Source organism: Lepisma saccharinum, chromosome 15, assembly GCF_977018435.1.
Source record: "Lepisma saccharinum chromosome 15, izLepSacc3.1, whole genome shotgun sequence".
Classification (NCBI taxonomy): Eukaryota; Metazoa; Arthropoda; class Insecta; order Zygentoma; family Lepismatidae; genus Lepisma; species Lepisma saccharinum.
In genome coordinates this window covers 31,473,969-31,489,767 of record NC_139243.1, presented here as the reverse complement: position 1 = coordinate 31,489,767, position 15,799 = coordinate 31,473,969, and the positions used below count along the sequence as shown (strand labels likewise).

General features: G+C 40.2%; 1 protein-coding gene across 2 annotated transcripts in view; it reads right to left on the bottom strand.

Moving 5' to 3' along the window:
• Positions 1-15,799, bottom strand: part of LOC145999662 (glutamate receptor ionotropic, NMDA 2B-like) — a 957,426-nt gene that overhangs the window by 369,122 nt on the left and 572,505 nt on the right. For both annotated transcript variants that reach the window (XR_014443422.1, XM_083136793.1), the window contains exons 4-6: positions 13,077-13,222; positions 10,488-10,571; positions 3,362-3,545 (exon numbers count right to left, since the gene is read on the bottom strand). Coding sequence is in view for 1 of the 2 variants with exons in the window: in XM_083136793.1 (XP_082992919.1) it covers positions 3,362-3,545; positions 10,488-10,571; positions 13,077-13,222 (414 nt within the window). In the remaining variant the exon portion in view is untranslated. The remainder of the gene's footprint in view (positions 1-3,361; positions 3,546-10,487; positions 10,572-13,076; positions 13,223-15,799) is intronic.

Genomic DNA, 15,799 nt, shown 5'->3' with positions numbered 1-15,799 from the left:
ATGACGTCATCGCTTTGCGCTTGCATGGTTTGTTGATAGGGGGCGCATGGTCTATGACTTTTCATTTTAGTACTAATTCTCTCTGTGAACATACGCGCACATTTCTCTTGCTTTCCAGTCACGTGATATACGGCGTTTGGGGTACCAGAAACCCCCCACGTATACTGTTAAAGTGGAATCATGATATTGTTTTTTTAAGAATTCAGCGCAGCAGGCCTTTATCGGATTCTGAACTTTGCGATGTATTGATGAGGGACGAAGATGATATCGTAGAAACCGACACCCAAAGTGACGATCCCGGGTCCTTAGACGAGGATTTCGTGTTGGAAGAAACACACCAAGAGACATCAAGTGATAGTGATGCATCGGAGAGTAATGTCGATGATCTGCCGGCCACATCACAGTCAAAGAAGCAGGTAAAAGGTCGCAACGGACACCTGTGGAGCACTGAGAAGCCGTCAAGGATTGGTAGGACTCCTGAAAGAAATATTGCCAACTTTACTGCTGGGAACAAGCTCGCTACGGAAAATTGCAAATCCATTTTGGATGCATGAACACTGCTTTATTCCGACGATACAATTCAGAAAATTGCCGTGCACGTCAACGAAGAAATCGCTCGGCAATCGACAAGGTATAAAATACACATTCCTCCTAGAGGAACTACTTCAAAGAAAAGATGTGCCAGCCGTACCAAGTAAGGACAAAAAAACTGCCTTAGAGTGTAAAATGTGCAAGAAACCAATGTGTCCAAACCTCCGTGCCATTGTGTGTATTGACTGCGACAAAGTTTGAACAATAACGAACATTGCTGGATATTCAGATAAGTTTTCATTTTGTACTTAATTTGTTGTTATTAAAAGATATTAACTAATTCCTTTTACATTTTATGTCTAAATAACACGTACCCCACGTATACGTTTGTGATCGTAATTTTAGCGTATACATTCTAGGGTTAATTGGAATTGCGGTTTTTACCTGGTGGTGTACAACTAAGCGCTTGCATGTAAAACAACAGTTGATTTGTGGCGCCTCTATTATTCAAACCTTTGTGTTCAGTTAACGAACGAATGCTGAATTAATGAAGCTCTCATGTTTGAAATATTAGACAGACTTATTTACAGGTATGTGATATAATTATACGCGCACATGTGACGACGCGTGTAATTGGTCTATTCATATGCAGTACGCTGCAGGCATAACTACACAGAGGCTTACTAAGTGCTTTCTATGAAATGTATTGTTGTGCGGACCAGAAATGTGGACAATACGAAAGAGAGATAAGGAAAAACTTGAAGCGTGCTAGAAGTGAATTTGCTGAAGAATTGAAAGAAGTGAATGGAGTGATGGAATGGTGAGTGGAATGAGGAAGTATTTGATAGAATTAAAGGGAAGAAACACGTCTTAAAAGTTACAGAAGAACAATGAATTGAAGAGGATATGTTTTGTAAAGGAAAGTTGAATACTGAGAAGCATGGGCGTTGAGAGGGGTTGTCGAACGAGTTGGTGGACCCCCCCCCCCCCCCACCGGAATTTCGCATCCTTCATTTAAAGATACAAGAAAGCCAAAAGTTTGTTACTCATATTGTTAAGGAGAGAAATGAAGTTCATTTAGTTAGTATTCGAACAGAATAATCAAAGTAAAAATGCATTGGATCGAAAAAAATGAGTGAAAAATACAGGATCAAGGTTATACGAGTCTACCATTTCATGAAAAGAACAAATGGTTCCACAGTATTCAAAATTCTAATAATTACAGTTGTAGGTGAGAGGTCACATAACAAACTTTATGAACAAAAATTTCCCCTACAATTTAAAGCCATTTCTTGTACAGGACGTGCAAAATTAATATTTAAATGCATTTCAGATACTAACTGCCTAAAATGCAAAAGAAATCATGGAAAATAGTAGTTGTGCTGGTAATCACTCGTTTGGTGGATCGAGTGATCGAGTTTCCACATTTATATATATATATATATATTTATTATATAATTATTATTTATATTTCGAATAAAATTTGTTTTATTAGATTATAATATTTATTATTGTATAATGACATTTATAACCATGATAATAATACTCATTGTTATTTTTCTGTTATTCAACTTCTACCATTTGCCCAACCCCCCTGCAAAAATTTCTGGTGACGCCCATGCTGAGAAGTGAGAAGGATAAAGCAATAGAAGGAGGAGAGTTTGAGTTTGTGTTTTAAGTCCACTTTTATGCACAGAAAAACTAATCGGGACTGAATCTACAATTTAAAGTGCGCTTCGAACCACTATGAGCCTCCAATGGGTATCGATCAAGGGACTCCTCGATCACAAGGTCAGAAGGAAGATAGTAGCAACAGAGGGCTATGTGGAAGATGAAAAGAGAGAGAAGATGTGTACTTTGGAATGCCTTGAAGCAAAGAAAGTTAGTGCGGTTGCTTCGGGTTCTTATCTTGAAAGAGTCGATCTAAGCCAGAGACTCTTCACTTTCATAGTAGTTGGTGGGATATACAAGTATATACATCAACGTGACATTTAAATCACCTTTTGCCAGTCTCACAACTTCCCAGTTTTGTAAGCTTTTTCTCATGCTGCAACTCTAACTTTCTGCTCTACGCAGAGCGCCATGTTGGACGATGACGTAGGAGCTTATGACGCAATTCCAGCACTTGGCGTTGTCTTGGAAAGAACATCTATTCTGTTTACGGCAAATCCAATTGCATCAAGACACCATTCAAACGTGAATCCACCTTTCTGAATCATATATATGTTTATAATTTTTGGTATCTCGGAATGGATACTTGTAAATTCTAATCGAAATTTGAAAAATCAAAAATACCAAGTATCTTATTTAGTAGTACTTGTAAAGGGATCAATTGTACTCTCGTCATTGCATGAACTCTTTTCTGACTTCTTTGCCGATTGTAGAGAAACGAACCAGGGTTGATAAAGGGCCAGAAACGCATAAATTCTAATAGGTTTTATTTGGTTAAGCTGCAGGACCGGAACCTTTCTTCTTGCACTATTTAAATTCGGTCCAAGTTGCGTATTGTCCCATTGAGAAAGTTCCTAGACCGAATTTAAATTGATTCGGAAAAAGGGTTCCTGGACCGTATTTAATTTCATCCGGGGGAAAAAAAGTCCCTGGACCGTATTTAAATTGATCTGGTAAAAAGGTTCCTGGACAGAATTGAAATACTTTACAGATAAAAAGGTTCTTTAAGGTCCGGAACCCATTTACGCTTGCTGATATTCTCTCCTGGACCGGAATTGATTTTTTTTAAAATTCCTGAACCTTTAACAACCGTGGATCGAACCTATGACTTGTAGTAATTCTCACGATTAACAAACAAAAAAAAATATTTTCTACTCACCCGTAAAATCTGTCTCCGTCTCTCCAGCTGGTGGGCCCCCGACCGTCACATGACAACTGAGGGCTCAAGGACATGTCACGTGTTTGAGCAGAAGTTGTTGCCAGTTCGAGTCCGTAGCAAAACACTCGGACAGCCTTGTCAATCTGCATCGTCAAGTTGTCGTTGTGGGTGTCAAAATGCACACCTAGTTGAAAGAAGAAGAAATATGCATTAATCTGTTGGTTGCATAGCTGCTACTTATAATTTTAAAAAGTATATGCAAGAACAAGGCTAAAGCAAGTCTGTCAGCTCCTCGTATTTATGAAACAGCGCTCTCGTATGGAATGTAGAGCGAGCAGCGGTACTGTAGTGTCGTAAGAAAGGGGGAAAGAAAAGAGTGAGGAGGTCAAAAGGCTTCGCCGGTCGCGTTCATGCCGTAGGAAACCTCTCGCCATCTGATTCGTCAGTAACAGTTCAGTGTGGTATTGTAATCATGTCAGATGAGACACAAGGAGTGCACCTTCCCCACAGTACCTTTATACCCTGTCTCGGTTATCTCCGGAGCAAGGGAACGAAAACAAACAAGTCCAGCAATGAACATGCGAGAGGGAACGGTATCGCGTAAGGTGACTGCAGTTACTAGCCTTCGAGCAGCGTGTACTGATTGGCTCTGCCCACTTGAACACGGCCCACCCCCTTCTCTGTCACTATGCACAGCCTTGCTCCAGATATATTTCCAGGACAAGGTATATCTCTGAACGCAACGGTTCCCTTACTCCTGTTCCCCTACTTCCTGGCCTTGAGGTGCACTATAGATGCGAGAATCTCGCACCGAACGGATTATCGCTGGTCTCCACAATTATAAGAAAGTTTCTCAAGCCAGTCCTATAGCAAACATTAAAAAAAACTCTTATGTTTTTGGAAACATTCGAAAGGTCATATTTGAAGATACAAAACGTATATACAGGGTGATTCAGAATTCCTATTACACACACACATGTAGGGGTTGTAGAGAGGACTTAGTAGATCAAGTTTGATAAGGAACCCATGTCCGGAAACGTACCGTTTTGTTACTACACACAAGGCAAGATCACATAATTTCACATCTCCCGCTTCACGGTAGGCAACCCACATTTACAGAGGGCGACGTCTTCAGTCACCTGATGTCATGTGTGCTGCTTCCAACGTCCTCTGTTTACAATCCGGTGTGCTTCAACCTTCACGTCAGTTGCTATTCAGTCTTGGCTGCAGACAGTTCGCTGTTTACAATCCGGTGTGCTTCGATCTTCACGTCAGTTGCTATTCACTCGTGGCTGCAGACAGTTCGGTGTTTACAATCTGGTGTGCTTCGACCTTCACGTCAGTTGCTATTCAGTCGTGTATGCAGTCAGTTCGCTGTTTATAATCCGGTGTGCTTCGACCTTCACGTCAGTTGCTATTCAGTTTTGGGTGCAGACAGTTCGCTGTTTACAATTCGGTGTGCTTCGACCTTCACGTCAGTTGCTATTCAGTCGTGGCTGCAGACACTTCGCTGTTTACAATCCAGTGTGCTTCGACCTTCACGTCAGTTGCTATTTAGTCGTGGCTGCAGACAGTTCGCTGTTTACAATCTGGTGTGCTTCGACCTTCCCGTCAGTTGCTATTCAGTCGTGGCTGCAGACAGTTCGCTGTTTACAATCCAGTGTGCTTCGACCTTCACGTCAGCTGCTATTCAGTCGTGGCTGCAGACAGTTCGCTGTTTACAATCCGGTGTGCTTCGACCTTCACGTCAGTTGCTATTCAGTCGTGGCTGCAGACAGTTCGCTGTTTACAATCCGGTGTGCTTCGACCTTCACGTCAGTTGCTATTCAGTCTTGGCTGCAGACAGTTCGCTGTTTACAATCCGGTGTGCTTCGACCTTCACGTCAGTTGCTATTCAGTCTTGGCTGCAGACAGTTCGCTGTTTACAATCCGGTGTGCTTCGACCTTCACGTCAGTTGCTATTCAGTCTTGGCTGCAGACAGTTCGCTGTTTACAATCCGGTGTGCTTCGACCTTCACGTCAGTTGCTATTCAGTCGTGGCTACAGACAGTTCGCTGTTTACAAATCCGGTGTACTTCAACCTTCACGTCAGTTGCTATTCAGTCTTGGCTGCAGATAGTTTGGTGTTTACAATCCGGTGCTTCGATCTTCACGTCAGTTGCTATTCAGTCGTGGCTGCAGACAGTTCGCTGTTTACAATCCGGTGTGCTTCGACCTTCACGTCAGTTGCTATTCAGTCTTGGCTGCAGACAGTTCGGTGTTTACAATCCGGTGTGCTTCGACCTTCACGTCAGTTGCTATTCAGTCGTGACTGCAGGCAGTTCGCTGTTTACAATCGGGTGTGCTTCGACCTTCACGTCAGTTGCTATTCAGTCGTGGCTGCAGACAGTTCGGTGTTTACAATCCGGTGTGCTTCGACCTTCACGTCAGTTGCTATTTAGTCGTGGCTGCAGACAGTTCGCTGTTTACAATCCCTTGTGCTTCGACCTTCACGTCAGCTGCTATTCAGTCTTGGCTGCAGACAGTTCGCTGTTTACAATCCGGTCTGCTTCGACCTTCACGTCAGTTGCTATTCAGTGGTGGCTGCAGACAGTTCGCTGTTTACAATCCGGCGTGCTTCGACCTTCACGTCAGTTGCTATTCAGTCTTTGCGGAAGACAGTACAGTGTGGTTGAATACACGTTAGCCGAGAATACCGACAAGTTGTTAATTTACGGCAAAGCTGGACGTAATGGCAGAGCTGCGCAAGGTTTCTATGTATGCAGAGCGTTTTCCGCATCGTGTCACTCAATAACATACATTTTTTGCCAGATTAGATGATGATGGAGATGTGAAATTATGTGATCTTGTCATCTGTGTAGTACCAAAACGGTACGTTTCCGGACATGGGTTCCTTACCAAAACTTGATCTACTTTGTCCCTTCTACAACCCCTAGAAGTGTGTAATAGGAATTCTGAATCACTCTGCATACGTTCAGTCAACGAGAGTTAACTGTACCATATTAATTCTACTCGGTATATATCCCCTATATGTTCACTCCCTTCACTGGCGTACCCAAGGAGTGTTGGTGGGGGCATACCCCCTCCTTTGGCCTAGTATTCCTAAAAAGAACGTGAAAACTGGAGAAGATGGCAAAATGAGGGCTGACTACTGAGAAAATATACCTAACCCTCCTCCCTATCGAATATCCTGTGCACACCACTGCCTCCCTCTTCTCCTTTGATTGGTTGATTTGCTTTATTTACTTCGTTTTATGTGCCACTTTTGGCTAATTTGCAAATATGGGGATGAGTGATGATATGATGAAATTGATGAGTGGACACTCACAAACATCCACGCTCAGGCCAGAATTCAAACCCGGGACTCCTGGCGTCATAGTGCGATGTGCTAACCACTCCGCCAATGCGGAAGTCTTTATCTCCTTTGAGGAGGTACTATGCAACGTGATTGGTCGCCGCGTAAATGCACGTAACACCAACCTCGAAATACAAGTGACTACGGGGCTTTCACATTTACAATATCGCCAAATAACGTTGATTTTCGCCAGGAAGCAATCGTAAGTGCATACATGTGTTCAGCCAATATGCTGAACACATTTTGTTATGCACAATGACATGTGAAATAACGAAACTTTGCCCTTTCACGCGCTTTCAGCATTTCTTGGGAAATATTGTTTTTCCTAATAAACATTTTCATTTATATAAAATAAATTGTAGAGAAAATATAATAATGCTTGAAGATTCATTTTTATTAGTAATGAATTTATCGAAAGTGAAAATGAGGTTCTTCCGTTCTCTCCTACCCCACAACTACGTGGAAGGGAGATTGAAAATACCCAGAAATGTATGTAGGTGCATATTACCAGGCCATCTCTTCTCTCTATATATAAAATGGATGTATGTGTGTATATGAATGTGTTTGTTTGTTCTGAAATAACTCTCGAACGCCTGGAGCGATTTGAACTAAACTTGGCACACGTACACAAGTATCACTTGCAATCTCGAAAGACATACTGTGGGTTTAAGACACCACCTGCACCCCTAGGGGTGGTGGTGTGAAGAGAACATAAAATAGCATTCTGTTGTGTGGCATTTTCGTGTCATATCCTGCAATTTATGCTTCCTGCAACACATCACGGCGAAGTTGGTTGCCTACACAGAAGGGTGCGATATTGCTATTCTCGAGAAATTTCAACACACATCACTTACAATCTGGAAAGAAATACTGTGGGGGTAAGACACCCCTGGCACTCCTAGGGGGCGGGTGGGAAGGGGGTGACATGTAAAAATAATCGAAAACACTATAGTTACAATTCATTATTTTCCTGTCTAATAGAAGATTGGGATAAATAAATACCCGTGCAACGCCGGGCAATGATCTAGTAAGATAATAAGAAATCAAGGAAGCACGTTCTTCTCCCTCAAAGACAATAAATCGTAGCCTGGAGAGAACTACTCATGTAGTTCGTAGCTATGGAGAGAGAAGCTCTAGACTTGCAGAGAGATTCTCTAGGCTAAAACAAGCAATATCAGCTGCACGGTGTTTACCTTGTGAGGCAGTAACGTAAACAGAGATCTGCCAAAGGGTCCTCACAGAGTAATAATCCCCCTGATTTGAGATCTGATGATGTGAGGACTCTAATTACAGTCGCTGCAGATTTACAAAACCCTCTCGAGTGCTTCAGAAGAACGATTGGAAAGCTTGTGCTACCGATGAGGTTTTGATAGAAACTTTCTCAATCGCAAATCTGCCACTACATTAAAGTAGAGATACCAATTTCTATTTATCTAAGAACCTGTACACAGGGTGATTCAAAAGGTAAAGCACGAACTGATGGAGTGTATAGCGAGGTGGAAATACGTGGGCTATAAAATAACCCTCAGTCAGTGAAGTCCTGTGATGCTCAAGAACCACATGGAGGCAGAAGGTGGACGAGGGAGCACTGGTTTGCGGCCCAACAGTACCTTAGCCACTTGGCCGTCGGCAAGGGGAGGGGCGGGGGTCGAACGGACTCGTCGAACACCCCCTGGAAATTAACATCGTTCATTTGAAGTTCAGAAACCTTACTATGTCTTTGTTAATAACAGAATTGAAGTTCATTTGTTTAGTATTCGAACAGAATAACCAAAGTAAAAAAGTACATTAAATCGAAAGAATAGTTTAAAACACAGAAATCAGGTTATATTTTCATATTCTATAATTCCACAGTTTCCAAAATTCCAATATAGTTTCATGTGAAAGGCCACACTACATAATCTTTATGAATACAAAGTTCTCTTAACTTTTAAAGCCTTTTCTTCAACGAAGTGTGCAAAAGTTAATACGAAAATGCAATAACTATGAAATTCAGTACACTAACAGAATGAAATGTAAAAAATATAAAATTGGAAAACAGTAGTGCTGTATGTCCATCAGCCAAATACAAAATTTGCAGTTATTTTTCTTTCGAGCAAAGGAAGTCACCGCCCAGTTGGGTGCCAATTGACATGAAAACACCCCACGCAAAGAAGTTTGGAATCCGAGCGACATATTCAGGCTGTGCCTAACCAGTTTTTATTTTCGCCCTACGGATAACATGCCTAGAATGCTAGAATGTAGGTATCCCCGCCGAAGCTGCTCGGATCACAAATTTCGTGTGGGGTGTTTTTAGGTCCATTGGCACCCACCCAACTGGGTTTGGAGGGGGGTAAGTGGCTAAATTCTAACATTTTGGGAATTTTGGACCAGGCTAATGTACTCATCTGGTAGATTGGAACCTCCCCGATGGCGCTGTGGTAGCGTCGTCGCCTTGTATTCAAGGAGTTTCGGGTTCGAAACCTGGTGGAGGCTTATCTCACTTTAAACTGTAGGTCCAGTCCCGAGTAACCTTACTGTGCATATAGTAGACTTAAAACACCAACTCAATCAATCATCTCGTGGATCGAGGAGCAAAGTCTTTCATTCAATGTATATAATAATAATAATAATAAAAATTTGGAATGAGATTAGTATATTTAGTTCATAATAGGTATTACTGTATTCAACAGGGATAATAATAATAATTATTATTATTTCTACTAATCAAGCTTTGTCAATGGCCTGCCCCCCCTCGTAACAAAAATATCTCGCGCCCACGCTTTTTTGTTTTAATACAAGATAAATCGTTATGTGGATGCCTTACACAAATTATTATTACGTCATTGCTATGTTGTCCAGACTTTTAAATGTCTTTACTCGTTTAGAATAGCTCCCTGGCCTACGATTTACTATTGTAAAAATATTATATTTCGATAACTCCATCAGTTTGTGCACTCCTTGGAAATCACCTTGAACCCAAATTTCTGAGAAAATACATCGTATTAGATGCCAAGAAAACATTGTAAGATATAAATTTGATTTCTAAAATTGAAAGCCACGTCGTCTAAAGATAATTTCTTTGCACGCCACTGTTCAAAGTGTTGTACACACATGAATAACTAGCTTAAAATATTTACTATGGGATATGTTCAATAGATACCAAAAGGAACAACACAAACATTATTTGTTTGATTTAATTTTCTGTTATATTGTTTCAGAGGAGATGAATCCCCATCAGCCCCTGCGTATTTGTACTATGTAACTTTTCGAAACACCTATAACTGATTTCATAAATGAGCAGTTTTAACGAGTGGCGTATCAGGAATAGGGTTGACGAGTTATATACCCCAGGTCCAATTTCCCTGTATAAAAATGAACGTAAGATACTATATGAAAATAGGAGATTGAGTATTACAGAAAACATCCACACAAAATTCCTGGTTACGCCACTGCTTTCAGCTGCAATAATGATTCCGCATACCTTTTGTGTTCTTCATTTCAGAGAGTAATAAAGAAATGAGCCAATCATAAAGCAAGGGAATGATGACGTAATAGTCACATTTGCATGATTGCTTTAGGAACGCCAATAACTCCCTGATGAGCATCTTCATGGAAGTCATTGTTGGCTTCATTACTTCGACCCACATGAGGTCCACCAACAATGGACTAGGAAATCTGATTCACTTCATATATCCCATGTTAATTTTCAGTGCCCTTATTAGATTAATGGCACGTCGCAACCAATGCATGTAAATTAGTGATTGACAGTTGCAATGTTGCCATACATACCTAACATTCCCACCGGAAACTCATCTGGAGCCTCCCTAGAGCTTCCAATTACGCTCTGCGTTGCGATCCACAGGTAGTTGTTGCCTGAAACAAGAATAAATTGTGAATCATCATTCCTTCAAATTAATATACCTAGATTTCGATTCTAATAATTACAATATGATTATGCCAAATAGATTTATTCGTAAATACGTTGAGACTACCTAACTGTATCCCATTTGATATTCATTTTCAACAAACTGAACACTTTTCCGAGCTATTGTTTGTAACAATTCTCGATTTCAATCCATTACTGCATATTGCAACACACTGTGAGTACCCTTTGAGCCGGCACAAATTAATAGAACATTTATGATTTCATTGTAAATTTAATAAGCACACTTTACATTTCAAACTGATAATTTGTATATTTTGTTCATGCACATTGTTGGATAAAGCTTCTGCTGTAATCAGTTATAGGCAGTGGCGACGATTAGTGGGGGCGAGGAGGGGAAATTCCCCCCTCACTTTTTGCAACGTTTGCTCCCACACTATGCTAAACCTTATCTACCAAGGGAACGTAAACTGTCCTTGACCCCCCCCCCCACTTTTGGAACCCAATCGCCGCCACTGGTTATAGGGCAGTGTTGGGTTTGGCAACATTGATGTTGTTCTGGTTTATTGAGTTTATTGTGAAATTTTCACACCGAAAGCACCCGTGAGTGGCACATGTTGACATTGCACACAATATATATCTATACATCAATGGGCAGTATTTATTTTATAATAGTATAACATAATATAATAGTAAACAGTGACAAATATTACCCTTAAGTGGACTAGTGCTGTAAAATTACAATATTTTACAGTGTATACAATCTACATTTATTATATAAAGTTACTTAATTCCTGAAATTCTTTAACTGAATATAATGTATATTTCAATATCAATTTTTTCACCTTACTTTTAAAGACCGTAGTCCTTTCAAAATTTTTGTAACTATTTGGTAACATTGGATGCCCGTGTAAAAAGGTCCTGAGTGATGTGCAGTTAGCCGCACTTTAGGAATGTGGAAGTTATTCTTTTGTCTTGTATTGTAATTGCGAGTGTCTATGTTCTTTGGATAGTTCGATTTTGTATCGTGTATGAAAGTAAGTGTTTCAAGTAAGTACAAACTCGGAAGTGTTAATACGCGATTTTTTAAAAAAAGAGGTTGACATGTATCAGTTTTGGGTAAATTTGCCAAAATACGCAATGTTCTTTTTTGTATTTTAAAAATCCTCTGCGATTGTGCCGAGTTCTCCCAAAATTGGATACCATATCTCAACGAAGCAATTGGCTTACGAATGCAATTGCGTTGACGTTAAATCAGATGATGTCCTCTGCTTATTGACGCTTTCATTTCAATTCGTGAATCGTGATCATCACAATTTGTAAAAGAGGCCGAATGAAAATGATGATGAATAATTAGGCTACATGTAAGCCTACTTTTGGCAGCGGGTGTAGCAGATGCAACCGTATGGATCAAGGGCGTGCGGGAGGGGGAGAGGTAAAAGAGGGCAACACGAAAGTCTTAGAAAAATACTAATGTGAAGGAATGAAACATCAGTTTTTTAAGCACACTTGATTTATTTCTCTCTATCTATATACATATTAATGAATGAATTTGGAGCGAACTTAGAAGAACCATTTTATCAAAGATAATTCTCCGAACTTAGCAAGAATCTTTAGTTCTTCTGCTGAGTCTTCTGTGCTGATGTATAAAGCCGAGAAAGGCGACAGGCAGTAGCTATATTAGCCAACTAGCAGGAGGTAATTTTTCGGAGGTTAAAGAAAGACCTCGTTGTAGAGCTGGTCTTTGTAGTCCATGTGATACAAAAGACAGTATTTGCTCGAAAGGTAAGGGATGACACCAAAATGACCCGAGGAGTGGTTTGTGTGACGCTCGAACTAGGCAACGTTGCCACACAGTGCCCGGGTACTATAGGTATTCTCCACTCTTACGGCGGCCAGTCCTAGTTCTGGCAAGGGAAGTGGGGAGCGGTGATTGCACCGCAGACCAACCAGACAACGGCAGTGGCGCCGAGAAACACGACGCGGCAGAAAAATGTACTACTTCAGCCTCGTTCTACTGGCTGCTGCGTTTCTTATCGCGTTGGATTGGTCGCTTCCCCATTCCCCAATTCCCTTGCCAGCCTATAGGCCGCCTGCCGTAAGACTGGAAAAGAGCTATAGTGACTTTTGTCCCGCTGTCGCTTTGCTTTTCCCATATGTGGCACCAGCGCAATTCTGCCCAGCCGCCTATTTTCAGGAACGTGCGTTTAGGTAAATATACAAAGAATATATAAAAATATATTTGAGAAAAATACATCCATGTTAAAACAAAAAAAACTTGGAAGTTAATACTATATGACAATAGACAAGAAACAATTCAAAAATTTCTGAATAGCAAAACTGAAAACAATAGATAGAATGAGATGATTATTATATTGTTTGAATTAAAGGGTATACTTTCAACGTGTGGATGTTGACCAGGAGACGATAAATTTTATGTTATTATTTCAACCAGAAAATACAAAGAATGGACGTATAAATGTGGTTTTACTTACCTGTAAGTTTGAGCTTCGATGCAATTGACATAATGGTCCTAGCCTCCTCCCGTGTGGAGTATAGGAGGATGATCCGAGCTTCTGTTTCGGCTAGTTGCTTAAGGTCCTCTTCATCAGCAAATAGGACTCTGTGTATTACGGTAAGCCTAAAAAAAACAGTATTGATTTAAGAAGCTTCTATATACAGTTAGAAAGAAGGAAATGTAGATGCTATAGCACAGGTCTTGCCCGTATAGTACCAGAGCACCATAAATAGTCCAACAGTTTCTTCACGTGGAGAAAGAGATGGATAACGCTCCCCTCCCCCCTCGCACATATGCTTTAAAATTTTCATCCCTATCCTTCGAACAGTAATTCCATACACACTCATATCCAAACCCACACCTTTGTTCCTTTTAAATATGTATAACACTCAAACTTCCTTTATTTCATTACTACCATGTTACACCCTACATACTTATGTAAATTCATCTCATTTTCCTTACATATAGCTTTTTTATATCGTTTTTCTACAATGGGCATCAAGTCATTATTTGTATTAATATTGTTCTAAATTAAATGTATGGCTTAATTGTAACCCTATTGAGATAATAAATAATAATAATAATTGTGATAACATGAAATTGATGCAAGGTACAAAACACAAATGCACGTAAGAGGACACAACAGAGCCCTACAGAGGAATACTGTGGTTGTGGATCCAGGTGCCATAGCTTCGTTAGCCTGTAAGATTTAAGTTACCCGAGTGTACTATAATGAGGGGAGGTAAACATTTGCGTACTTTCTGAAAAGTGAACCTTTGTACTCGAGAGACAGAGAAAGACAGAGGAAAATTCGAAGAGAGAGAGAGAGAGAGAGAGAGAGAGAGAGAGAGAGAGAGAGAGAGAAAGACAGGAAAATTCCAAAGAGAGAGAGAGAGAGAAAGACACACAAAGAAATAGAGAGAAGGGAAGGAAGGAGAGAAAAATAGCCAGAGTAATAAGTAAAAAAGAATATGAGTAATTGTAGAGATGGAAAGGTGTTAATGGGAGGAAAGAAAGTAAGAATGATGGAAATACCAAGAATGTGAGAGGAAAGGGAAACAATAATAAAATCGAGAAAATTTAAAAGAAAGAATGAAAAGAGCCTGGATGAAAGCAAGAAGATAAGATAATAGAGAGAAAGAGATGACATTACAGAGGAATACAGCGGGAAAGAAAGGGAAGTGAAAGTGAAAAGGAAAGGGAGTAAACGAAAGCAAAAAATTTAAAAATGAGAGAGCTGGGGAGAGAGAGGGAGAGAGAATTAGATGAAAAGAAATGAAGCCAGGGGGACAAACACATAGAAAGTTAAACATTGTTGTATAAAGATAATCTATATTTTAATATTTTACAAAATCGAATCTACATCGTCTAATCTACACACACACACACACACACACACACACACACACACACACACACACACATATATATTATTCAGGGTTGTTTATTATTATTGATTGAGTTGGTGTTTTAAGTCTATTTTATGCACAGTAAGGCTAATCGAGACTGGACCTACAGTTTAAAGTGGGATCCGAACCACTATGTGCCTCTAGCGGGTATCGAACCCGGGACCCCTTGATTGCAAGGCGACAACGCTACCACTGAGCCATCGGGGAGGTCAGGGTTGATTATTAAAGTGGTTACATACTTTGAGGATAAAATATAGTTCTTTCCAGGTCTAGTAGCATTGACATGAGCAGTTAAAAAAAAAATCATTATTAAGAAAAGGTGTTTGAACGTTCCTAATCTCTATGAAAGTTTGTTCAGCAACACGCTGTAGGGTATATCTTGTTCACATTGCATATGTCGAGGCACAAGACATGCCCGAGACGAGAACGAGATCTATGTTTATAAATCTACATTTATTATTATTTTATATACATTTATATAAATCTGTATCTATTATATTTATCTGTAATTATACAGGGTGGCTCAAAAAGTCACTTAACACCCACGGTACAAGGCCACTGCAGCGCGCAACATAGAAATGGTGATGAGCAATCGTTATCAGGCCAAGGGGGAACCACATTGACGCCACCCGCGCGGTCGGCGGCCATCTTGATGTCCGCCATCTTGAATTCAACTTCAGAATTGTAAATAGTAAGGGTTTGATATGATATATCAAATCAGGCTAGAATGTCTCGAGAAATGCAATGGTGAAGGTTTTTTCGACGTATCTTTAACCAGTAAAAAGTTATGACTGAATTCTTGTACCAATTTGCTCCTTCTCGAGGTGTTAGAAAAATGCCTTAAAATTTGTTTAGCGCATCGGTAATGCATCGAGATCAAAGAGATTTCTAGGGAGAGAAGTTCACATGCCATTGCACACGATTTTAATTGGATGCATCCACGAAGAGCTGCGCATTATGAATGGTTGTTGCGAACAATTTAGAAGTGTGACGCTTCCATTGAATTAAAAGTCCTTCACAGTGACAAGGCTAATGTTTATGTTCATAAGGAAGTTCATAAACATAATGCTGCCTTCCCCATCAGTGGAAAAAGTTTTATGGACGTCCATGAATTAAGTTATGTGACTAAATGAAAAAATCTGAACTGATGAGTACATGAAGTAACAAAAACAAAATACCCAACAGAGACCCTAATCAAGAATATTTGGCTTGTCCTCCGCACGAAGACGGTCATAAGTTTCTCTGAGATTGTTTCGTTGTTTTACAGGCTCCAGAAATCTACAACAAACTT